We start from the raw sequence: 25,408 nt of genomic DNA on the forward strand, positions 1-25,408 counted from the left end.
GAATTCCAAAATGCATTAGTGCATTGCATTGGTAAATTAAATTTTGTAATCCATGGTTATTCACCAACATAACCAACAACTAATCTAGGTGTCTTCAAACCCACCAAGGGGAACTGTTAAATTAGAATTTGGCAATTATGTTGTGTGATTAACCAATACATATGGGTAACTTTCTCATGGTTTTTGATTCTGGCTATTGGGGTGACGACTTGTCCTATGTTGAAGGACATGTTGTTGGATTGTATAATGTTTCCATAAGGCGATAATCACTGTATATTTATGTCTATATGTATTTTCCCAAATTAAAGATTAGCCTGATTATATGTACCATTCTCCATTAAATGCCCCTCCCCACCGCCTTAAGGTTATCCGTGGCAAGAATACTCGGCTCAAAATCATATAGAGTAAAATATGCATGTCTTAAGAAATTAATTGGACAGTGGAAGCCATATTGTTGTATTGATCAACTAACTTTGTGTGATAATACTTGTTTGGTCTTGATTTCCTGAAACTCTTTGCATGGTAGACGTGACAAACTTTCACCTGAATTGACTTGTTTGGTCTTCAACTCCCTTGTTGGTTGGGCCTTGTTTTGAACCATATGTCTTACAATATCAACAAAATGTTAAGAAATCCTTTACATGATATCATTTATCCCAATATCCAAATGCTCTCTAACTAAATAGTGGCAAAAAAATTGTCAGATTAATGATTGTGGTGATTATGTAACGGTTAGAGAGTAATGGCTTGAGATCGTTAGTGCCAATGTCTTAATTTTAAAACAAAATAAAAAATTAAAAATAAACTTTTTGTCTGTTTTCAGTACTTATTGAAAAACGGTTTTGAAATAAAGTAAAAAATCAAATAAACTTTATGGTATAATAAAGAAAAATTATAAAAATTTTAAATTTTTTTAAAAATTATTCTTTATTAATAGCATGAAAAGATAAAATAAAAAATATTTAATAATATATTTTTTCAGTCTCAAAATATAAGAGAAAAAATAAATATCAGACTTATTAAAAAAAATAATAACATAATAATTTAGATGAAGATTTTTATGGTTTTCTTAAATCAATTGTCTTGAGAAGATGTAAAAACAATTCTAATTAATTGTTAATTATAGAAAAAGTAAAAGAGAGAACAAATTAAATGTAGTTTGTATTTAAATTTATTTTAAAAAATATGAAAGTTGATTTTTCTCTTATATTTTATTTTAGTATATGAAAAATATATTTTTTTCTCATTATTAATCAATGAGTAATGCTATTTAGAACGAAAGAATTTGGAGAAGAAATGCAAGAATGAACATACGTCACTATATTATAGGAAAATTTTTAATTTAATTTTAATTTAATTTCCTTTTTAATAGAAATCATGGGGTGGAAGTGATAATGAATGGTTGAGATTTATTCTTGCCTTTGTTGTTTTTATGTTTTCTTAACGATTAGCATTTTCCTTACTCAATCAATTATCTTTGAACCGAGTGATAAATTAAATATTTTGCCTTTCCCACTTTTTGTAGTAAAAAAAAAAAGAGAGAAAGTTCTAGAATATTTAATCAACTTTTTTTCTACCATGAATTTAAAAAGTCTCAAAAGTACGGTTGATTGTATACACTGCATTGCATTCATTCACCGGTATTAAATAAATTTCATTGTTAACTTAACCAAACAGGGTCTAATTAAAAATCCAAGTCATTATTAATTTAACTAATTTAACTACAATTAAAAAACACAAAAATAATAATAAATTTCAAATTCAAATCCATTCTCCAACGGTCATATTTGCCTACGTGTCAACGCTCCATACGAACCCAATCGCAGTATAAATTCCCACACACACTCGTTTCTTCTTCATCGAATACCCTATTCTTCGCTTATTTGTCTAAATCGCCGCAATCACTTCAAAAACCTCAAAACATCTTGTTTTGCTTTACTATCAATTCTCATTCATGGAGTTTCACGGTCTACCAAGAAAGGAGCTTCAAGCTCTTTGCAAGAGGAACAAGATTCCTGCTAATATGACCAACGTTGCCATGGCTGACGCTCTCGCCGCTCTTCCTCAGGTAATTAGTTCTTCATCTATTTACTGTCTTTATGTCTATTCGATTCATTTCTAGGGTTTAATATCTTTGATTTGATTATAGGTTTGTAATTGTATTAGTCATTGTTTAAATATCAGTGTACTGTTAATTTCGTTTCTTTGATTTTAGGTTTGTAAGTTTTTACTAATTTTTAGGGTTTAGAGTTATTGATCCTCATGCGATGAATTGTTGAAATTCGACATTATTATAGGTTGAGGGATTGGGTGAAATTATGAATCCAAAGGAAGGTGTTGATATTGGTACTCCGGCTGTTCAACCTCGAACAGCTGGTAGAGCTACAACTCAAAGGAAACCGGTGAAAGAATCGGAAAGCTCTAAGATCTCTACCCGACCTAACCGTGGGGCGAGATCTGGAGTAGCTGAAGGAGAGGTTGAGCAGGAGAACAAAAATGCAAATGTCCCTGTTACTACTCCTGCTGTTGTGCCGTGTACCAGGAGAAGAGGTCCTGCGGTTTCTACTCGTGGAAAGAAGGAAGTGATCATTTTAGATGATGATGAGGAAGATGATAAGAATGAGGTCGATGAAAAGACGAAGGATGTGCCGGCTAAAACTCCTGCTGTAGCGCCTAAAAGTAGGACAAGAGCAGCGGGCCGATCGGTTCGCGACAAGAAAGATGTCTCGGCTGGAACTTCGTTGCAGAATGCTTATAGCACAAGGAGGTCTGTGAGAGTGTTGGGCAAGAGCTTGTCCAAGGTTAGCTTGGTGGAGACTGAGGACAAGGAGCAGACCAAGAGTGAGGATGTTTCTGAAGACGGTATGCTGGTTCTTTTTGTTTTTAATTTTATAATTATTGTGAATTGCTGTTCTATTTGCTTCGATTTTTTTAGTGTGTTTTTAATTAACTTGTGTTATCAATCATTGCAGGAACTAGTTTGCAGACAGAATCAAATGGGGTTTCTCGGAACAATGATGAAGTGGAAGTTTCCTCTGTAAACAAAGCTGAATCTGAAACCAAGTCACATGATTCTGGTTCAGAAGAGAAATCTTCTGACGCAGAGGATGTGTTGCAGGCTGAACCAGAAGTAGAGGGTTCAGAGAATGTTAATCAAGTGGAGGCACATGAGAACCTAGGTTTAAATCTGGAAGACAGTTTTGAGACATGTGTTGATTCAAAAGAAGCAGGTTTGTTATTGATCCGCTGCTGGTTCTGAATTTTTGTTATTGTTTTTGTGCATACAATGATAGTTTACTTTTGTTTACTCATTTGAACATGATACTGAACCCTTTTCAGAATCAGAGCAGCCTGACCTGGAAGAATCTGGTAATGCTGATGGAACTGAAAATAAGGAAAGCTTTGGAGCCAAACAAGATCAAACTATGGAGTTTGCTGCCCCAGAAGAGACACCTCTGGAAGTTACTGACCAAGCTATTGGTGATACTGCTGAAATTGAAAATAAGGAAACCTTTGGAGCCAAACAAGATCAAGCTAATGAGTTTGTTGCCCCAGAAGAGGCTCCTCTCGAAGTTGCTGACCAAGGCATTGACGCTTCGACTGATGTGGTGTCTGGTGATATTTCTATGGAAGTTGCTGACCAAAAAGAAGTTGCTGGCTTGTCTGTTGAAGCATCTGAGGAAGCTTTCAAGGGGACTGCTGAACAAGCTACTGTTGGCTTGTCCGTTGAGGCTTCTGAAGAGGCTTCTAAGGAGATTTCTCACCAAGTTATTGCCTCTTCAACCGACCTGGTGTCTGATGATTCTAAGGAAGTTTCTCACCAAGAAGAAGTTGCTGACTTGTCTGTTGAAGCATCTGAAGAAATACCCAAGGAAACTGCTGAACAAGCTTTTGTTGGCTTGTCCTTTGAGTCATCAGAAGAAGCTTCTAAAGAGATTTCTCACCAAGCTATTGCCTCTTCAACTGATGCTGTGTTTAATGATGCTTCTAATGAAGTGTCTGCTGAGGTATCTGAAGTGGCTTTTAAGGAGATTGCCGAACTAGCAACTACTGAGGTATCTGAAGTGTCCCTTGAGTCATTTGAAAAAGCTTCTCAGGAGTCTTCTCACCAAGCTATTGCTCCTCTGGATGTCGTGGTAGCTGATGATGCTTGTGTTGATAACCTTGATGAAGGTGTTGCTGACATGGTAGTTGAGGAGGTAGAGAATGTAGAGGGTGCAGTTTCTGCTATTCTAGCAGAAAAAGATGAAACTTCTGGTAGAGCTGAAGATGAGGGCGAAAAAGAAAGCAGCGATGTTGAAAAGGTAATTCTTGAACTTTCAATGATGGATGTTTCTTCAAAGAAAGAGGCTGACCAGAATAATACATCCCAGAAGCTGGAAGTAGCTCAAGCTGAGGAACTTGGCACAGAAGGACACGCTGAACTTGAAGATGAGAGCGAAAAAGAAAGCAACAGTGTTGAAAAGGTAACTCTTAAACTTTCCATGATGGATGTTTCTGCAAAGAAAGAGGCTGACTTGAATAATACATCCCAGAAGCTGGAAGTAGCACAAGCTGACGTACTTGCCACAGAAGAAAACCCTGAGCTTGAAGCGGTGGTTCAAACCAATGATGAGAAAACCAATGAGTCCGTGGCTGTTGAGCAGATAATGGAAGAACCCATTTGCTCGCCTCAGTTGGAAACTAAGGAAAAGTTGAAAACCATTCAGGATATGAGTGTGCGGAGACTCAGAAAGTTGCTGAAATCAGGAACCAGGGAAATTTCAAATGAATTTCAAGCAGTTACTAGTGTTGACAGTGACATGAACAAGCAGGTACTGAAATCAGGAACCCAAGAAATTTCAAATGAAATTCAAGCAGTTACTAGTGTTGACAGTGATATGAACAAGCAGTTACTGGAATCAGGAGCCAAAGAAATCTCTAATGAAATTCAAGCAGTTGCTAGTGTTGAGAGTGATGTGAACAATCCAAATGCGAAGAAGGAAAACTCGAAAACCATAGATGTTCAAAATATGAGTATGAGAGGTCTGAAAAAATTGCTGAAGGAGAAGTTAGATGGAAAACTGGCCATGTCTGATAATGATGATGTTCAAATGCAGGGAGTGGAGAAGAAGAGAACTGCACTGCAAGCACTGCCACAGAATCAGTTGGCTGAGAAAAAGGCCGCGTATTAGGAGTGATAAAGTAATATTAGGTGAGACCACTTAGAATGTGGAGTATGAGAGTTATACTTTATGAGGTGGAGAATCCAAACCTTGGTTTGGTTTATGTTTTTCTCATTTTTACTGTGCAAGTTTTAATGGTATTGCATTGTTACAAACACTTATTGGGGCACTCTTTTATGCCCCAAATTGCCTATTAATTTTATGTTGCTTTATTACCTGTTAGATTTTGAAACAGTTTTTAGATGAAATTTATAATATATTTTGAGACATATTTATGAATCTCTAATAAACTTGGAGTTCAAGGATTATCATTTGAACATTAATTGATATTGGAGCTTAAAATTATTTTTGAACATTATATGAATCTCTAATAAACTTTCATGATTCTGTAGTGATCACTGAAAATATCATGCATTTTTAGTCTAAACTACAATCAAAGTTCTCATGGTTTGTGTTTACCATAAAATCCTACTGCATTTTTTCGTGGTTTCTAAAAATGGAGTTTGCAAGGTGGAGAAATTGAAAATGCGTGGAGTTTGGCCACTGTGAAAGCAAAATTCATTAAAAATAATTAAAATTATAATGTTAAGTTAAATTAAATTACTCATAATTTATGATTTCAATTTGGTCCTTTAACTTAGTAGTCCATTCGATCGGATTAAAAAATATCAAACTGTTTGATATTGAAAATCTATTGTAAAATAAAATCAGAAAAATTTGTAGCATACTCCATTTAAAAAGTTCAACACATCTACAATCTTTTTTCTTCAACAATGGGCCCCAATCTCCATTGAATTTCATGCTAACAATCAAAACAATATTTTTATCTCTTTCAGAACTTACCATGTTCCCAACTCAAAAGATGATGAAGTTTATACCCCACATGGGATTTCTGATCATGTTATTTGAGTTAGAAAATATACTTCAAATTCTTTATGAAATCCCAATTTTCCACTGAAGGAAAAATAATATGAGAATTTCTTCTAAAAGCGGCCTTATGTCTCGACGAAAACTCCAAAATACCTCCGGCATTCGAAAATGCATATTCAACTCCATAATTTTAAGTTTAGAAGATTTTCGGAGATGTATATCCGAATCGATTTTAAGTATATATTTAACGTGGACAGAACCCCTCATTCTTCCATGCTTTTTATTTTATTCACACAAACACCTAAATCATTCATATCCCCATTTTGAGCAAGTTACCGAAACAAGTGTTTCAGAGATTTTGAAGAAGTAAGTGTTATCGAAGAAAGTGTTTCTCCTCATTTCAACAAGTTTCCAAAAGCTCCAAATTTGAGTAAGTTTCTCCGAATGATTTGTTTGTTGTACATTGTTGCATGTATGTAATATGTAGTTTATTATCATTTAAAATCATTAGATTGAAGTTTAATCTGGAAGATGTGGTTGTTTGAGTCATTATTTTAAGTTTATTAGGTCACTTAGGACAAGAACACATCTGTTTATCCATGGTTGTTCGCAGGGGTGTTCAGATGTGCATATTCAAAATTCCCTCTGCGTAATTTTCAGATATGCCAATCTGAAATGTTGTCTGAGTGTTTTTTTTTCTTTCATATTTGTTCAATTGCTTCTCTTTAATTAATGTTTTTTTTTTCAGGATTATGGTTGAGAACCCTAGATTGAAAGAGAGAGCTGAGCAGTCTAGAAGGGCACAACGAGCATCCACTTCTGCTCTGAGGAGTCGTCGGGCTCATTCTTCCTCGTCTCGGAATCACGTGGATAATGAGCAGGAACCCGAGGAGGAACATCTTCGAGCACATGCTGCTCCTGATATGCAGGTTGCTCCTGATATGCATGTTGCACAACTACGTGCAACAATGAGGGAGACTGCCCAGAGGTCTGCCCAGGAGTATCCAAGAGGGCCCTATGATCCCTCCCTTTTGATATATTACAACACCAATGCCGCTCCGCATGTTTGGCCAGGAGAGGTATTTTTGTTTACAATTTTTCATCCAATGTTTCACTCACAAATATGTTAACGACAAACATTGATATTAGTTTTTACAGGAACGACTACCCCTAAAGTCTGTGAACCACGCGCAAAAAATATTTGATCTTCTTCATCCCGGGAGGATTGGTTCAGGAAGGCCATCCTCGGCTCCGGACTTGTCAGACTTTGTTGTTTTGGTAATGGGATTATCAGCCACGGAATGCAGGGGGAATTTTTTGGGCGATGGCACAAGGAAACCTCATATTTCCATTTTCCTGTTGGGGAGATAACGATCACACTTGATTAAGTCACATGTCTGCTACATCTTCCTATTAGAGGGAGGTTACTTAACCACTCCCGGATCAGTCGTGATGAAGCGATTGAATGGATGGTCGAATATTTGAGAGCTCAACCATAACACATTTTTCATCAGTGTGCCTCAACTAATATAACTCATGCCAAGTTCTCCTTCCAGAAGGTATTATATGAAGAGCACCTGAATGCGGCAGAAGTATTCGCGAGCGAGGGCAATGATTTTTTTGTTCAGTACCATCGTACTTTTGCTTTGCGGTGTCACTCAGTGTTCTTGGTTGACACGCCCATTTTTGTGAACAAAAGTGAAACCTACATGGATGATGCATACGTCTAGTACTTCTTTGATTTGGATACAGTTAGCGAATGGAACTAGGGGGACGACTTTTTGGTATACCTATAAGGCAGTTAACAGACTCTTGCACGCTACTGACGACACTTTTCATTCCAACTATTAATTTTTAATTTGGTATTAATATTTTGTTCTTACATAGCTCTACATTGATGAGGAGTAAGAGTTACTACGGGTTGTCATATATCTTGCAAAAAGGGAGTAATGACGTGCTGCCATTCTGGATGTATCTTGATCGGACTATTCATGATGACATCAACTGGATGTCTTAAGAGGATCACATGGAGATGGTGCCCTTCGACCCCATCTCATTATATTCAGGGCGGCTGGCATGTGGGAGTAACACTATGGTTAGGTATCTTCTTGAGCGATTCGGCATGCGATAGTTTGGCTATGTGCAAACCATCCCCAAATTTCCCTTTCCGGCTGCTCCTGACACCATTGTCTGTCGAGATCTGGATGGAAACTTTCAAGATTGAGAGCATCATATGGTGCCAGAGGAGTATCAAATGATACCAACATCGAGCGGTTGACAATGTGTGGATGAATATGTGACATGGTTCTACACAATGTCACACCTTATCTTGACACCGGGTGCTCTTGGACGTCCACATAGGCTAGCTTATGAGGAGATCTTAGAGAACCAGCAGGCCCAGGATGACCATGCCATTGATTGTTTGTTAGCGTATACAGTTGATTGAGCAAGAAGCTTTGCACTTAGGAGTGATTGACAGAAGGGGTCCTGAAGTAATGGACATCGTAGAAAGGATGGTTAAGGAGGCATTGAGTGTTGCAGAATATAGGAGGCAGAGGGGGTTAGGGGGTTAGGATTAGGCATACATGGCTATGCCTTTTTTTTTAAAAATTTTTTCGATGTATTAATCTTACATTTAGTACTTTCTGAACAACAATTGTATTATTTTTCGCTATATCAGAATAATATTTCCTACCTTCATTTTGATTTTTTATTGTTTCTCCGTTTGCGTGTTTATACCTCAAGATTCCTGCCTCTTTGCGTGGCAAAAACTTTGTCCATCAACCTCTGATAAGTAGCCCCTGCATTCTTGAGGCCAAAAGGCATTACCTCATAGTCGTAGTTACTGTGATCGGTCATGAAAGCGGTGAAACTGGCATCGGCCGGGTTCATACGAATATGATTGTATCCGGAATAAGCGTCCATGAAGCTGAGAAGTCGGTACCCGGAGGAATCATCGATCAAGCGATGGGCAGAGGGTATGGATCCTTTTGGCATGCTTTGTTTAGATCAGTGAAGTCAACACACATCCTCCACTTGCCGGTTTTCTTCTTTACCATGACCAAATTAGAGAGCCATGTCGGATACTTGATTTATTTGATAAACTTTGCGTCTAGCAATTCTTCACCTCCTCGGTTATGGCTTTTCTTTTCTCGTCACCACCTTTACGCTTTCTCTAGGATATGGGCTTCTTCCCGGGATCAAGTTCCAAGTGGTGGCACATGACGTTCGGGTCGATGCTGGGCATATCATAAGGCCTCCATGCGAAGAGGTCAATGTTTTCGTGGAGGATTTCCACTATCTCGGCTTCCTCCTTGGGGTCCAGGTTAACCCTTAGGTATGTGATATGTGTTGGGTGGTTCCCGATCTGAACCTTTTTAGTTTCCTTCCAAGGGGATATACCGTCCTCAGGGGGTCATCTCGGGGGTCTATATTAACTAGCTTTACCGTGTTCATCGTGCTCTTTCCCAGGTCCTGTGGCTGGGCCTTCTTGTTCAACTTTAAACTATCTTTGTAACATTTTCTAGCCAAACCCTGGTCACCTTTGACAGTACCTACTTGACTGTCTCCCAGCGCGTACTTCTCCCAGCGGGTACTTCATTGTGAGGTATAACATCGACAAGGCGACTGCCAAATCGTTGAATGATGGCCTACCCATGATGGCGTTGTATGGCGAGGATGAGTTGACCATTAGGTAATGAACTTTAATGGTCTTTGCGTTTTTTCCACTTCTTAAAGTAGTAAGGAAGGGCAAGTGCCCCATTATTTGCACCTTTTCGCCGGCAAAACCTACCAATGTACCCCAGAAGGGGAGCAACTCGGCTATGTCAAATTCCATTTCCCGGAAAGCCTCCTAGTAGAGTATGTCAGCGGAGCTTCCCGGATCCACCAGAACGCGCTTCACGGTCCAATCCCGGATTTGGATTTTGATGACCATTGGGTCGTCTTCATGGGGCATGACGCCCATGGCATCTCGCTTAGAGAAACCGACTGGGTCCAGCTCCTGCTCTGTCTCCGGCACCATAGTCTCAGAGATGTGCATGACAGCTCGGGCGTACTTCTTGCGTGAAGAACAAGTTTCCCCTCCACCAGCAAATCCTCCAGCGATGGTGTTAAGGGTGTGATGAACAGTTGTGACCTCATGGGAAACCGCGGTTTCCTTTCCTTTCTTGTGACGTGAAGAGCCCTCAGGTTCCGGTTCCCTCTTCTTAGGCGGCCTCTTTCGATCGTCTTTCATGTAGGCTGGCAGGTGTCCCCTTTGGATAAGTTTTTCAATTTCCTTCTTCAGTTGTTTGCAATCATCAGTGGTACGTCCCCGAAGGCAATGATAATTGCACCACTCCTCGGTATTGTCGCCGAGCACGGCGTTGGCTCTTCTAGGCTTTAGAGGATCATGAATGATATTCAAGTGAGCCACTTCTCAGAATATATCTCCGACGATGGAACTAAGAGCATTATGAGTCTCTTCCCTCGGCTGGGGTCGTTGGAGTGGCTTTTGAGAAGGCCTTTCATCTCGCCTCTCCCGGGGAGCTTCCCTCTTCCCGGATTCTCCTTCTCGGGGCCTCAGATTTATAGCAGAATCCCGGATTCTCTTTTCGCGATTGTCGTCTTCTCTCTTTATATAGCATTCGGATTGGGTTATGATCTCGTCCATGTTGGATTCCGGTTTTTGGACTAGTGACTCGTTGAAATGCCCAGCTATAAGTATGTGCTGAAAAGCTCCTACGAACAACTCCTGATTGGGGTGAGATACTTTAGTAGTCTCCTCGTTGAATCGTGCGAGATACTCCCTGAGGGACTCGGAGGGGCCCTGCCGGACTGTGAACAAGATGGTAGTGGACACTTTCCTACGCCTAACGGCCGAGAAGTGTTGAACCAGCTTCTTGGTGAGATCCTGGTAGCTGGAGATAGATTGTTGGGGAAGGATCATATACCATCTCAAAGCTACATCTTTCCATGTGCCCGCCATAAGGTTGCACTTCAGAGACTCGGTGGGGGCGATTACTTCCATTTGGTTATTAATAGCGATCACATGCTCTTGAGGATCTGACTTCCCGTCATACATAGCGAGAGAAGGTGGCTAGAAATTCTCTGGCACTGTATCTTCCTAGATTTCTTGCGAGAGGGGTTGAGCCTCGAAAGGCTCCTCCTCTGGAGAAGGATCAGTCTGGTTCTGAAGCTGCAGCCGTTGAACGCTGTCCTGCAGTGTATCATTGCTCTGGCGCAGCTCGTCAATTAAATTCAGGAGTTGATCCATGTCACGTGGCGTTTCTGACATTGTTACTTGGGAGTGTGGTTTGGGACAAAAACTTTACCGAGTTCGCACAGACGACACCAATGTTCTTGTGTAAAAAACTGAGTTTGATGGAGCCTGCCCTCAGAGGTGAAGGTCGCTCGAATGGATGGTATTTGTACGTATTTTAGGGGATTTGGAAGTAGTGAGTTGATCACTGAATTCCAAGAAGTGTGTCTTGCTTATCCCTCTGGCGGGAGCCCCTTTTTATAGCTAGTTTGGCCTTCAATGCCTCATTTAAGAAGTACCCTTTGGCATTCCAACGTTATAGACGTAGTGCAATCATTGAATACAAGGTTCATTGATGACCTATTCACTTGTCAGTTACGTCTGACTTATGTGTAACCGTGAGACGTTACATCTGAGTTGTGTTACGCCTTTGCGTATTCTCTTGGTACGCGGCCCACTCGAGTACCCGACTGAAACATAGTCGTGGCTTCTCGGCATCCGACCACGTCTACCCAGATGATACTCACGCGAGTGCCTTTTCCGGCTTGTATACTCGGCCAGTTTTCATGGATGTTACCGGGTACGTTAATGGGATATCCTTCAGGAGCTTCACCTTGGTGGATCGCGGCCTTTGCAAGAATCCTGATCCTGGAACACCCACTTATTCAAACGACTAGTGCTACCGACCACCCATCGAGCCCATACCTCCACTAATATGACCAAACTTTGAGAACATGAGTAACCGACTTTTCGAAAGCAGATATTTTGGATAAGATGACCTAACAGATTTCATGGACTCAAATCGCATTGACTTTACAGGACCCTCGACCCAACCGCAACAGAAAGTTCATAGAGGACGGCGAAAATTAGATCTTGCTGTAATTTACATTCCCACCATGTAATCGTTTATTTAAATTAATATTATTAATTTTTGTAGTTTTATTTTTAAATATTTTTATTATTTTAAAAAAATGCAAATACACTCATGCATCAGCTAAGATGGTGCATCCTCCTAATACATGCATGCGTCATTTGAGTTGTCTAACATGCAGTGCATGCGTCAAATAAATTGACGCATCTCCTTAAATTAAGTGTATGCGTCATCTCAATGTGCATAATTTTTCATTTATGAAATCTAGTTATTTGTGATTTGATTATTGATGTATTTTAATTTCAACTATTGGTAAGAAAAAATCGAGAAATTGTGGGATGAAGTGGGGGTGTTAGGATAAAATAGACAATAGGCCCGGAAGGGAGTCCATTAACCCGGCAAGAAAAAAGCCAACTCATACAGAGGGACAAACACTCACACACCACGACGCAGTTCCTCCGCTGACGGTGACGGAGGTTGCCAAGTGCAAACCGGAACAACCTTCTAAAATCTCAACTAACGCTACACCAACACTTCACTTTCAAATCTTCAAAACGACATCGTATATAGGTATCTATTTTCTTCCACCACATCTAATCGTACAATGCTTACACTGTTCGATTTCCCAACCGAGAAGCGGTAATTGACCATTTATGTGATTAATTTAGTTTGATTTAACTTAATGCGGTTCTAGGGCTTTTCATGGAGACGCAACCACACGATAATTTGCAGCACGCACCGGTTTCTTCAACTGACGCCGATATTCTACCCAACGACGCGGTGGTCGATGCGGTGGCCGATGTTTCTAATCACAGGTGATTTGCTAATTCACTCGCTCGTTTTTCTGTTTTAGAAACTGTTGGTATAAATTTTGTTACTGTGGTTGATTTTTTAGAGAAACTGAAGAAAAAAACCATGTTTCAAGGGATGAAGTTATTCAGATTCTACAAGCTATTGCATCCTCCGGGAGGTTCTGGTGAGAGTTACTTTTGCGCTTTAAACGGATGATGATAGTTCCTTGCGTGAATTTGAAATGTAGATGTGCCTTTTGGTGCCATTGACTTAACTACCTTGTGTTTTTGCACTAATAATATTGGAGTCTGTGACTATGATAATTAGTTATTTTATGATATTTGTGATCCTTTTATCTCATACAATTATTGTTTATTCCTTTTAGTTCCAATTGCAGCAATACTGCCTTTTTGAATTGATTCAGTTAAGTTTGCTTTGCTAAAGGACTTTTAATTGTAAATGGAAATTAACGACTTTCCAACACTTTGAAATGATGATATTGTTCAATTATTTATTTGTTTGGTTGCTTTAGTGAGCCTGAAATGTATATGGAGAATACTGAGTATTTAATTACACTGAATCACATCGTTATAGTGCCGATACAGCCTCATTGCATTGTGTTGCCAGAGGATGTTGGGTTTGGTAAGGAGGGCTGACTAGATAGAGAAGCATCCAGTAGAGGGGGATTAAGAAATATTAAAGGTTAAACTGGTTATTAAGAAGTGTTTAGATATGAATGGTTGATCTTTGGGTGTAAGTTCAACAAAGATGAGGATGTTGCGTTGGATGTGTGGTAAGACTAGACATGATAGGATTAGAAATGAAAAATATTAGAGTGTTGGGGTAACATCTATAGTATAGAGGACAGCGGAAAATAGACTCGGGTGGTTTGGACATGTAGAGAGAAGACATGTAGATTTAATGGTAAAGAGAGTAGATCAGATGGAGAGAAGTCAAACAATTGGAGTAAGAGGAAAGCCTAGAAAGACTATAAGAGAAGTTATTAAGAAAGACCTCGGGAAAGTTGATCCATGTAGCGGACCCCACTTAGTGTGGGACAAGGCCTGGTTGCTCTTGTTTTTGTTGTATCTTTGGGTGTAATACATGCTAGGTTTTTATGGCATTGATTGATCTATTCAGCTGATTCCAGCTTATGAGGTCTTTGTGGATGTTGTTGTTATGTTATCTTTCCCCTCACCATTCTGTCCTTGAGGTTTTGAAAGTATGCTTTTATCGAAAGTATTTGCAAATTGCTTTCTAATATTTATTCAGAAGCCACTATCATTGTATTCACTACAGTAGCTTAGTTGAAAGATAGTTGACTTGGAGATGGAATGCACTTTAAAAACTAGTGTGGTGAATTTTTGTATAACAGGCATGACTGGGATAATCTCAAGAGTATGCTATCATTTCAGCTGAAGCAGGTATGGGGAGGTATGCTAGCATGCATTCTTCTTTATATTATGTTATTTCTTAGAGGTATGCTAGCATGTAGCTTTTCATATTATTATGTTAATTCTTAGAGGTATGCTAGCATGTAGCTTTTCATATTTTTTGTTGTTCATATATAGTTTATTGGATTTTTTAATTATTGTTCATACATCCCGCTTCAAATACGTGATATTTTCATCTTTTTTTTTTAATTGTTGTACAGGTATTGTCTGAGTACCCTGAGGCAAAAATGACAAGTGAGCAGCAATATGCTTCACTAAGAGAATCCTACTCTGATTTGGTCCACAAATTGGATGATGGTATGGTATCTCACTATTTTTTTAGTATCATTCAATTTTATAGACATCAATTGGGAGAATTTAATATTGTTTTTAAAATATTGAAAATTATATTAATATTCTATTAGTCTTTAGTAAGTGAACAAAACTGTTGGAAAATTTCTGCCTTCAGGTCCGCCCCTAGTCGCCTTATTAGCGGCATTTGGCTTGCCTTCATTGCAGCCTCCAACACCTTCGTTGTGTTGGGTTTGAAGGGATGTATTAAGATTCACATTGCTTAGAGATATGGCTGTGTTGTGTTTGTAAGTCGGGGCAATCCTCACCTTTCAAGCCGGTCTTGTAGGGATGAGTTAGATCCAACCTAAATTCTGAAATAAACTATTAAATTACTTTTTCAAAAACTAATAAATGTATTTTGGAAATATCAGTTTTAAAGTTTTGGGAGCAATGTTTCATACTCATCTCTCCCCTGGTGCATCTAAGGGTAGTAAATTTTGGATCTGTTCAACTTGTCAATTACTCTGATACTTGTTTTGGAGTCTTGACTGTAGCAGTTCCCAGTTGAACTGGACTGACCCGCCTTCCGGTTTTCAAAACATTGGCCATAGCTACCAGTGTGTCATATTTCTATGTGTAATAATAATACCTACGCGGATAATTTGATGCAAATATACAAACTGTTAATGGTAAAATAAGTGGCTTTTCTGTCATCTCTACATAGAATAGTACATTATTTTGTAACAAAATTTTCTTAGAGAAACATCTATGTTACAGATAATGACATTTATTTTAAAAATATATTTGAATTCTTTCAATAGTTGACTTTTTAGTTGGCCAACATGTATGTCTGGAACGGAGATTAACTGACACTTAATGAAACCAAAACTTTTAGAAGAGTATCGTTTATACATAAACTTCCTAGTGATTGGCATGAGTATCCCACACATACTGATTTCCAATTTTACTTTAAAACTATTTGACGCCATAATGAAGTAGCGACAGTCATTTAGCTGCCAAACTTTTTTAGGATGCCAATTTTGTTAGACTAGGCCCAGATCCTGTTCTTTCTTAATCACTCACCTGCAACGAGTCTCTTGAATAACGATCTCCTTTTAGGTTGCATATGCCATGTTACCTTGATGCTTATATTCTTTTAGTAGTTTGAAGCTGTTACTATTAAATGCTGTATTAATTATTTTTTGGGTACAATCTTTAATAATTAACTATGAAATTCTTTTCTGAATTTCAGCACTTACGTGTTTTATTGATGGCCCACCATTTACGTTGCAAAGGGTTTGTGAGGTAAACTTTCATCCGTTGTGCAATATTATATCTTGGCTCCAAATTTCGTCAAGTTTAACATGATAATACAGAACATTGTTGTCTGATAGCTTGTATTGAACAGATTCTATTGGACGCAAAAAACATTTATCCAAATCTTTCCAAGCTTGCTTTAGCTCTTGAAAAGGTATGCATCATAATGTGACATGTGCACTGTTTTTCAAATGTTTTACTTAACAAAATTAAAGATTGTTTGTAAATGGTTAATCATTCATTTTTTTGGTTGGTAGCACCTGAATTGTGGATAACTTATTTAAACATTTTGCTTGACTTCGTATGGTTTTTCTCTCTGTAGAATTTTTTAGTTACATCTACATTGACAATCTGCACTGATCCATATCCTCAAGAACCAGTACAAGAGACTAATGCCATAGAGAAGCCAAGTGAAAAGCAGCAGGAGCAGCAATCTGATGACGCGCAAAATGGTATTGAGCCTTTGGTAACAGACAATGACGAAGTAATGGTTGACGCTGATGCGGGTGATGATGTGACCATTGAAATGGAAACTTTTGAAGATGCTAAATCATCAGAAAATGATCCTGAGCCAAATGCTAATAATGCACAAGTTTCGTGATTACTATCCATATTTAAATCCATAAACTGTTAATTAAGCATAGACTCGGATGTTTTCTTGCAAGGAACTCCAAATGCTGAGACGTGTATGAGGAGGGGTGAGGTCATTGTGTTATTTAAGCTCTCTGCTCTTGTGATAGTTAGAGCTAAGAATTTCATAGCACTTAAAATCAGAACAATGTCCCTGTTTAGTATCTATTGGTTGTTATGCTTGTATTGGTAGCATGAGCTTGAATATCTCACTGTAACGTGTTTTTAATTTGTACTCAAGTTATATTATAAAAAATTCTGATATAACATTTATATCATCAAAAGTTGAATTTATTATGTTCTTATACACGAATGGAAATTCTGATATAACAGGAGCAGTAAAGAAGATAATGGTATTATTTTCTTCATATCTTGATGTGTTAATTTATACACACACGTGGTAGCTGATAAAGATAGTTTCTCGAGGAAAAAAAAAACAGTTTTGTATTGTATGGATGTGTATTTTGACATAAACACAATTGTTTCTTCTTCCAAAAGCGTATTTCAACTCTTGATGTTTATTTTTCTTAGCTATAATAATAAACAGGGTAGTGGAAAAAAATTATCAATATAAATTATAAAAATCTTCAAATTTAAAGGAGTGTATGCTGATGGAAGTTATTATTAAGCACCAATCCAGGAAAATTATTTTGCTGCTTCTCTATTGATTATTGAGGTTTAATAGAAATATTAATTATTCTATTTTTTCTATTGTTAAATTTTTGTTAGTTTTTTAAATGTCGTTTTTAAAATTCATAGTAGTAATTGTACATTTGGCAAAATTACTTATTATTTATTATTGAAAAAAATGTCATTAATAATTAAATTAAATAAATGAATAATCAATTGACCAAATAATTAATTGATATACGAGTAAATGAGAATGAATATTTGTTTTTTTATTTTTGATGGGTGAATGATTTTTTTTTCGTTGTTGGTAAGAATGGGTGAATGAGTATTTGTTTTTATCCTTATAACATATTTGAACATTAAATTTCTACTGTATAATATATGAGAGTTTTCTGTTTATATTTTAAATTAATTTCCATCAAAATTAGCTTATGTCAATATGAAATGCTTTTTATTTGTAATTCCATGCAAATATTTTATTTCTTTTCAAATAATCAATTTTTTTTTATAAAAAAACTCTTTTTTAAATTAATTCTCAAACTAACCACATTTTAAATAAATAAAAAAATTTGCCTCACAAAGGTGTAGCCACTCTGTGTAGCACATGCACGTATTTTAAAGAGGAGGCACCACACTGCATGACGCATGCTCCTCTATCATGTTATGCAATGTGGTGCATGCATATACTTCTAAAGTGCAATAGTCATTTTGTGTCACTACTCAGTTGTTTTGATTTTTTTAATTATATAAATAAAAAATAATTAATAAATTGAAATAAAAATAAATTATAATAATATTACTTGAAACAATAAATTACACAAAATTGGATATTTTTTTAACGACCCCATCCCCGTCCACCCAAACGCCCACGGATAAAACAAAAATGGTCTCGTATTTGTCTTTGAGACCTTTGATTTCCCAGAGGTGTTTGAGGTCTGTTTTGAGTCGCTTGAGGCATAGATGCTTGATGTGATGTTCCTAGAACATCGTTTGGATCATACAACTCCTCAACCATTTCTCCGCAATTTACATTGCTTCCAAAGAGGTCGGTGCCCATGTTGTCGAAGTTGGGTCGTGTTGGTTGGGTTAAATGTGGATAAGGTGGGTGGGGTGGCTGGTAGAATTAAGATGTTGAATTATTGTGGAAACAAAGTAATGGTTCTTGTGGTGTTTCAAAGACATGTGATGGATGTGTGTTGTAGTGGTGTGATGTTTGGCTGCACATTGGTTGGATGCTATGGTAGGAAGAGGAGGAATTATATGTGTCACTGGTGCTATGGTACGATGTGGTGGAAGCATATTGTTGGTGGTGGTCTAGACCAGGCTCTTGGTTTTGAGTTTGTGTGTGTGGATGTGGTGGTGTAAGGTTGTTAGGATTGAGTTGATGTGGTGGTGTAATATTGTTGGGTTTGCGTGGTTGGCAATGTTGTTGGGTTCGGTACGGTTGTGGGGTTGGTTGTTGGGCGTATGAGGTTGATTGTTGGACGTTTGATGAAGCTCTTTGGCGCGGGTCGACCAAATATGTCTTCCGAGACAGATACAAATTTGTAGAAACTGATGTATACCAACACATATAATGCCTAATTGGTCTCAAAACTTCCTTGTTGATTGGTTCGTTTAAGACTAGGTCATGTCAGTGCCTCCATTGTACCCTAGCAAACTCCCTCAAGTCACCAAATCCCCATTGGCCACCGACTCTTAATTGATGCTATTGTACTAAACATGTAGGGAGTTATGGGATATTTTACTGCAGGCCGAAATGCAGTTTCACACGGTCATTGTGGTGCATCTCCAGAGTAGTGAACCTGATGATTGCTGTTTTTGTAGTCTAAACTACAACATCCTCAGGGTTAATCTCATGGTCATGGTTGAGACTTAGATAAAGTCTCCAGACAAAAGTATTATGCTCTGGGAACTGTTATTAGTTTGGAGACACTTCCGACATTTGCGCCATATAGAACTTGTGTTTATGGAAATAGAATATTTCATCGATTGTTTTGGGCGTATGAACCATGTATCGAAGGTTTTGCATCTTGCAAACCTATTATACAGATTGATAGAACCTGGTTGTACGAGAATTATAAAGGAACTTTACTCATGGCAAAGGCACAAAATGACAATAGTAATAATTTTCCAATTACTTTTGCTATAGCTGAAGGTAAGACGTCTGGTGGCTAGGATTTCTTTCTCAAGAACCTCTAGTTACACGTTGCTCTTCACCCAACTTCTGTTTGATTTCAAACAAACGTCTTTCTATTGAGAGTAGTTACATTAACCCTGATAATGGTTGACAAGAACCTCCATTCGACGCATGTCTATTGCATTAAATATTGCTCTAAATTCATGAGGGAGATAAAAGTCAATACACTTCGAAAAAAGGTTATTAATGCGGCATATGCCTTAACAAAGCCATCTTTTCAGCACTATCGCGAAGAGATCTGGTTGACAAATGCAGATGCATTAAGGTGGATTGGTAACATTCCAGTATAGAAGTGGACTCAGACATTTGACAATGGTCAACGATGGGGAGACATGACAACAGGTCTAGTGGAATCAATGAACTTGGTCTTCAAAGGCATCAGAAACCTACCGATAACCGCGTTGATTAGAGCAACATATTTTAGGTTGAGGTCACTATTTGATACCAGGGGTTCAAAATGGCGATCAGTGTTACAATCAGGGCAATTGTTTAGTGAAAGCTATATGAAATTTATTCAAGAGGAAACTGCCAAAGGAAACACACATGGTGTTACCGTATTGACGTATTAAAGGTTGATTCAATGTACATGAGACAATGGAACATAATGAGGGTAGGTAAAATGGGTACTATCGGGTCGAACGAGATAGAGTTTGGTGCGATTGCGGAAAGTTTCAAGTCTTTCGTATGCCTTGCTCTCACGTCATAGCGGCATGTGCACATTCTCGCCTGGATCCTAGAAGATATTTATCCCACGTTTACAATGTCGAAAATGTATTAAATATGTATATCAATACGTTCTCGGTAGTAGCAAAGGAGGATTATTGTCCTGCTTATTAAGGGGACATTGTTTGGCACAATGACCACATGCGAAGGAAGAAAAAGGGCCGCCCTAACAGCACCCGTATTCGAACCGAAATGGATACGATAAATAAAATGATAAGATTATGCAGTATATATCGTCAACCGGGACACAATTGAAAAAATTGTTCGAATATTGGGTCTAGCTCTCAACATAATTTTTTATGTCATTCTTGATATGTAATTTATTTGTTGTAAGCAAGAAATTTCAATTTAAGTTATACTTTCATTTCATATTCAAGTTAACATTCGGGTATAACATAACACAACCACGAAAAAAATAACAACACGATAAATAAATAAAATAACTAAGCACATCATAATAACTATGAGATTACAACCATCAAGACAATATCGGCTAGCTAGTCCAAGCATCATCATAAGAGTGTCATAGTCATTTTTCACATATTTCCATGAACGAGTTACTCTGTTTTCATTGGATACCGTAACTTGCCTATCAATTCTTCTAAGTTGTTCACCGTCCTGAATGTCTCAGTCTAACCATCTGATCAATCAACTCTCAAAATGCTCGAATGTCTGCATATTCCAAAGTTTAATCTTCATTGGAGGCTTTGTTGCCGAAAAAAAAGTTGAACATCTCTTTTGATTTGTGAAAATATTAGAGGGATACTGGAAGACATATTTAAGAAAGAAATAAAAAGATGTGTGGAAAGTGGTGGAGATGCATATTTGTTTCTATAGAAAAACCAAAACAATTGAGTAGTCACATAGAATGACTACTGTACTTTAGTAGTATATGCATGCGTCACACGACATGTCATGACAGAGGAGCATGCGTCATGCAGTGTGGGGCTAATTTTTTTTTTGAAAAGTGATTAGTTATAGAATTAATTTTAAAAGGGGGTTATTTGAGAATTTTTTTTGAAAAATGTGATTATTTAAAAAAAAATCAAATATTTAGCGTCGGTGAAAAAAAGAAAAAAAAATAATTCATATGCATGAACGTTGTGCAGTATATTATAATATAACCTAGTATTTTTCAAACAAAAACAAGAAGAGCATCATCGTAGATTCCTTGAGGGAAAACAATTGTTGAAAAAATCAAATGAAAAAGTGTCGGTAATCAAGAAATGTTTGAATTGTGCGGCGATCTATGAGAAGTGGAGATGCTTGGCTCCACGTGCTTTTGTTGGAATTCAATTACATTCGATCAGTCGTTTCCAAATCACCCTCAAATCTTTTCTCTTCCTTCACCCCTCCCTCAATGGCCTCAAGGTTAGTTTTTTTTCTGTGAATTCATTACTGGGTCAGCGAAAAAATATGATATTTTTATCATATGAACGTGAAATTTGCATTTTTTTTTTTCATTTTTCCATTACGGTAACCATATGAAATTTTGTTTTTTTGTTATACACAAGAGTTATGGAGAATTGTTTTGATCTATAACTTACAACTTTGTGGATTGTTATTTGTTGGCAGTGACATTAATTTGTTTTTGTGCAATGTGCATAGTATCTTATTCTGTCTATGTCATAGCAGGACAAGGTTTTGCATCAGGAGTTGTGAATCTTGGTGAAATTGAAGTTTCCAAGGTTACACGGTTTGATTTCATTTGGAGCAGTGCTATACTAGACTTTAAAAAAGCTGTTATATTCTACAAGCCTGTCGGAATACCTAACAGTTTCCATGTCCTTGGTCACTATTGTCAAACCAGTGACAAGCCTTTAAGGGGTTTTGTACTTGTCGCGAAGGAAGCACGAACTTGCATGACCGAAACTAATGAGGAAAAGTTACCTCCTTTGAGGAATCCTGTTGATTTTAAGTTGGTTTGGAGTTCGAATGAGCCTGGCAGTCTTGAAATTTCGAGTGGATGTGGTTATTTTTGGCTACCTGAACCTCCCGAAGGTTACACGGCTGTTGGATACTTTGTTTCAAACAAACCTAACAAGCCTGAGTTGGATGAAATGTGTTGTGTTCGTGCTGATCTAACTGATAAATGTGAACCTTATCGTGTGATATTTGCTGTTAGTTCTAGAATTCCAGAGTGTTCATTCCAGGTATGGAGTTCAAGACCCTGTGACCGTGGCATGCTAGGGAAAGGTGTTTCTGTTGGGACTTTTCTCTGCAATAGTGGTTTGAGTAATGGAGAAGAGCACCCTGTTGCATGCTTGAAGAACCTGAATCCTGCGCTACCATCAATGCCTAATTTGCAACAAATTCACGGGCTTATTGAGCATTATGGGCCTACTCTTTTCTTTCATCCCAAGGAAATTTACTTGCCTTCTTCTGTTGATTGGTTTTTCAACAACGGAGCCCTTTTGTACCAAAAGGGTGAGTCTGCAGGAGAGGGAATTGATGCAGCCGGCTCAAATTTACCGTGTGGAGGATCAAATGATGGCCAATTTTGGATAGACTTGCCCAATGATGGTCGGAGGGATCTCGTCAAACGCGGGGACTTAAAAAGTGCAAAGCTTTATATTCATGTGAAACCAGCTCTTGGTGGGACTTTTACAGACATTGCAATGTGGATATTTTGTCCCTTCAATGGGCCAGCCACTTTGAAAATTGGACTTAAGAGTATACCTTTGAGCAAGATTGGAGAGCATGTTGGGGATTGGGAGCATTTCACGCTTCGTATATGCAACTTCGCCGGAGAGCTCTATAGTATATACTTCTCGCAGCATAGTGGCGGCGAATGGGTGGACGCGTGTGACTTGGATTATATTGATGGCAATAAAGCTATTGTTTACTCGTCAAAAAGTGGACATGCAAGTTACCCTCGTCCTGGAACATATATCCAAGGGTCTTCAAAACTAGGGCTTGGCATTAGGAACGACGCTGTTCGTAGTAACTTTTATGTGAATTCGAGTATCCATTATGAGATTTTTGCGGCTGAATATCTTGGAAATGCTGTCCCTGAGCCTAATTGGTTGCAGTTTATGAGACAGTGGGGTCCCAAAATTGTTTATGATTCAAAAACTGAATTAGATAAGATTATCAACGCACTTCCTCACATGCTTCGGTCTTCAATGAGAAACTTGTTTAACAAGCTTCCGTTGGAGCTGTATGGTGAGGAAGGTCCTACTGGGCCTAAAGAGAAAAATAACTGGATACAAGATGAGAGATGGTGAGATCTGACGATTTGTACACTATTGATGGAATAGTAGCAGATCTCTCACCACAACTGGGTTGAAACGAATGAGAATTCTTACACTCATTGCCTCCTCTGTTTGGCATTCAACATGTTTTGCAGATCCAAATTTATTTAGCACGAGACTTTACAGGAAAAATGCAGTAATGTATTAAGGGCCGGCGCAGTCGAAGAATCATATACCCAACACGTGTTAGAAATGTTTTAAGGGCCCGTGCAGTTGTGCATATTCTGCAAAGGCCAAAAGCAACTCAAGGCGTTGAGCATCTGACAGTTCTATAATTTCCTCAACAAATTGGGCATTTAGAATTTTGAAGCACCAACTTGAGGTGGGATTATGAGAAATATATTGTTAAATATGTGTTATAGTAGCTGTAATCTCCATTTTTATAGATTTATAGATGAGGAAATCTCAACATATCATATATCTTTAACCAATTGATAGGCATTAGCTATTGTAGGAATGTTTATAGGATTAACATTAGAAGTATATTCTTGAGTAATTGTAGGAGGTTGGAGTCTAATCTTTGATGTTTATTCTTGTATATATATTCTTATAATATCAATGGAAAAGTTTGACACAATTCTTTAGCTATTTCATCTTTGTTCTTAGTCTCTCTATACTCAAATATGTTCCTTTTAAAATATAATGATAATGATTACTGAATTCTTCTATTCATTTTCTACATGTTCTTGTATTTTTTCATTTTCAGCTCCTTTCCTATTATATATTATCGTACTCACCATTTTGATCTCTTGTAACCTGTTGGATGTTAAACATCCAGAATGTGAGTTTAGTTCTGCTTTTTACGCAAAATTTCGCATACTACGCAAATTTATTACAACATTCATATTTTGTGATACTCGTGGTTGCTATTGGAATTGTCAAGGTTTCCAAGAGTATTTTTACCAACTACTTCTTCTCTCCCCTCTTTATTGAGAAATTGAATGATTCCAAGTACGATAGTTGGGCCTGTGACATTAAGTTATGGATTTTTAGTCAAAGTTATAAAGACCATCTCACTACAAAGTCTGATACAGAAACCGAAATAAGAACAAATCGATGGTCTGTTGTTCATTTTTATCAAGTCCACACTTCGCCCTGATATTAAACTGATCTTTCGTCAACATATCTTTCACTTTGTTAATGAGCTCCTACATACTACAACTGAACAAAAGAAGGAATGTGAGCAACAAAACACCTTCTTCATCCCATTGCTTTATATGGCTTGCCTTAAAAATACTTTATAACTCATGATCAGATTTAGAGTTCTGTCAGTATTTCAAATATCTCTTATACCTCTGTTATTCATCTCTTGAGTATCTGCAAAAAATTTACTTCAGCTTTTTGTTGCCCCTCCATCACTTTGAAATAATTCGAATTGCTTTCAAGAAAGGTCATCCAACTCTAAACCCTGTCCCAAGTGTGAGTATTGTAACCGACTAGAATGTACTATTAAACGATCATTGAAGTTGCATTACAAGTCTCCACACCAGGTGAATGCAACTCAAATTGATCATTTAGACATTATTCAAACCATACCTTCCCTTCAGGGCTCTCCGGCAAGCTACGATGATTTCCTCAGGTAATGTCAGAGTAATTAGAACTATACTGTTTCAGTTATCCACATTGGTAATTCATCTATTTTGTTCTCTCTATCGTCATCTCTTGCTTTTGAATTCTTGATTTTGGTGCGTCAAATCATATTATCTGTGAAGATGATCTTCTCTTTCACTTGGTGGTTCATCTTCTTGGATATTTATATTCGATCTCGGAAGAATCTCCATAGATAATTTCAAGAGTGTCTCATACTTTCTTGACTGAATTATAATAAAAAAACAGAAAGGTTGCTTAGAGCACTCATCATCAAATACTTAACTTTAAAATCAAATTTGACTTTTATCTTCTTCGTTTCAAGAAGTATCTTGTTTATTCATTACTTTATTATTAATACAATATGTAGGAATAAACAAATAATTGATAACACAATTCT

At 37.6% G+C, this 25,408-nt stretch overlaps 4 protein-coding genes across 7 annotated transcripts; 3 read left to right on the forward strand and 1 right to left on the reverse strand.

Annotated features, from left to right (window-relative positions):
- The first annotated feature begins 1,827 nt into the window (after positions 1–1,827).
- On the forward strand, positions 1,828–5,438 carry LOC131623948 (uncharacterized). 4 transcript variants are annotated; one of them, XM_058894952.1, is made up of 6 exons: positions 1,828–2,068; positions 2,298–2,862; positions 2,973–3,230; positions 3,340–4,304; positions 4,374–4,466; positions 4,536–5,438. In XM_058894952.1, the coding sequence occupies exons 1-6, from the start codon at positions 1,955–1,957 to the stop codon at positions 5,172–5,174; spliced, it is 2,634 nt and encodes an 877-aa protein (XP_058750935.1). In that variant the 5' UTR covers positions 1,828–1,954; the 3' UTR covers positions 5,175–5,438. The 4 variants fall into 4 exon arrangements, with proteins under 4 accessions (XP_058750935.1, XP_058750933.1, XP_058750934.1 ...); XM_058894950.1 differs by having other exon boundaries at positions 1,829–2,068; positions 3,340–4,466; XM_058894951.1 differs by having other exon boundaries at positions 1,830–2,068; positions 4,374–5,438.
- A 5,017-nt stretch (positions 5,439–10,455) lies between these two features.
- LOC131623912 (uncharacterized) lies at positions 10,456–11,100 on the reverse strand. Its single transcript, XM_058894907.1, has one exon. It carries the CDS (start codon positions 11,098–11,100, stop codon positions 10,456–10,458), a length of 645 nt encoding a protein of 214 aa, XP_058750890.1.
- Positions 11,101–12,509: 1,409 nt separating this feature from the next.
- LOC131623949 (uncharacterized) lies at positions 12,510–16,931 on the forward strand. The gene is made up of 8 exons (XM_058894955.1): positions 12,510–12,718; positions 12,843–12,963; positions 13,044–13,124; positions 14,316–14,364; positions 14,595–14,691; positions 15,920–15,972; positions 16,076–16,138; positions 16,307–16,931. The coding sequence occupies exons 2-8, from the start codon at positions 12,851–12,853 to the stop codon at positions 16,583–16,585; spliced, it is 735 nt and encodes a 244-aa protein (XP_058750938.1). The 5' UTR covers positions 12,510–12,718; positions 12,843–12,850; the 3' UTR covers positions 16,586–16,931.
- Positions 16,932–21,314: 4,383 nt separating this feature from the next.
- LOC131623883 (hypothetical protein At1g04090-like) lies at positions 21,315–23,990 on the forward strand. Its single transcript, XM_058894881.1, has 2 exons — positions 21,315–21,538; positions 21,803–23,990. Exons 1-2 carry the CDS (start codon positions 21,430–21,432, stop codon positions 23,392–23,394), a joined length of 1,701 nt encoding a protein of 566 aa, XP_058750864.1. The 5' UTR covers positions 21,315–21,429; the 3' UTR covers positions 23,395–23,990.
- The last annotated feature ends 1,418 nt before the right edge of the window (positions 23,991–25,408 follow it).

Source organism: Vicia villosa, unplaced genomic scaffold (assembly GCF_029867415.1).
Source record: "Vicia villosa cultivar HV-30 ecotype Madison, WI unplaced genomic scaffold, Vvil1.0 ctg.000089F_1_1, whole genome shotgun sequence".
Lineage (NCBI taxonomy): Eukaryota > Viridiplantae > Streptophyta > Magnoliopsida > Fabales > Fabaceae > Vicia > Vicia villosa.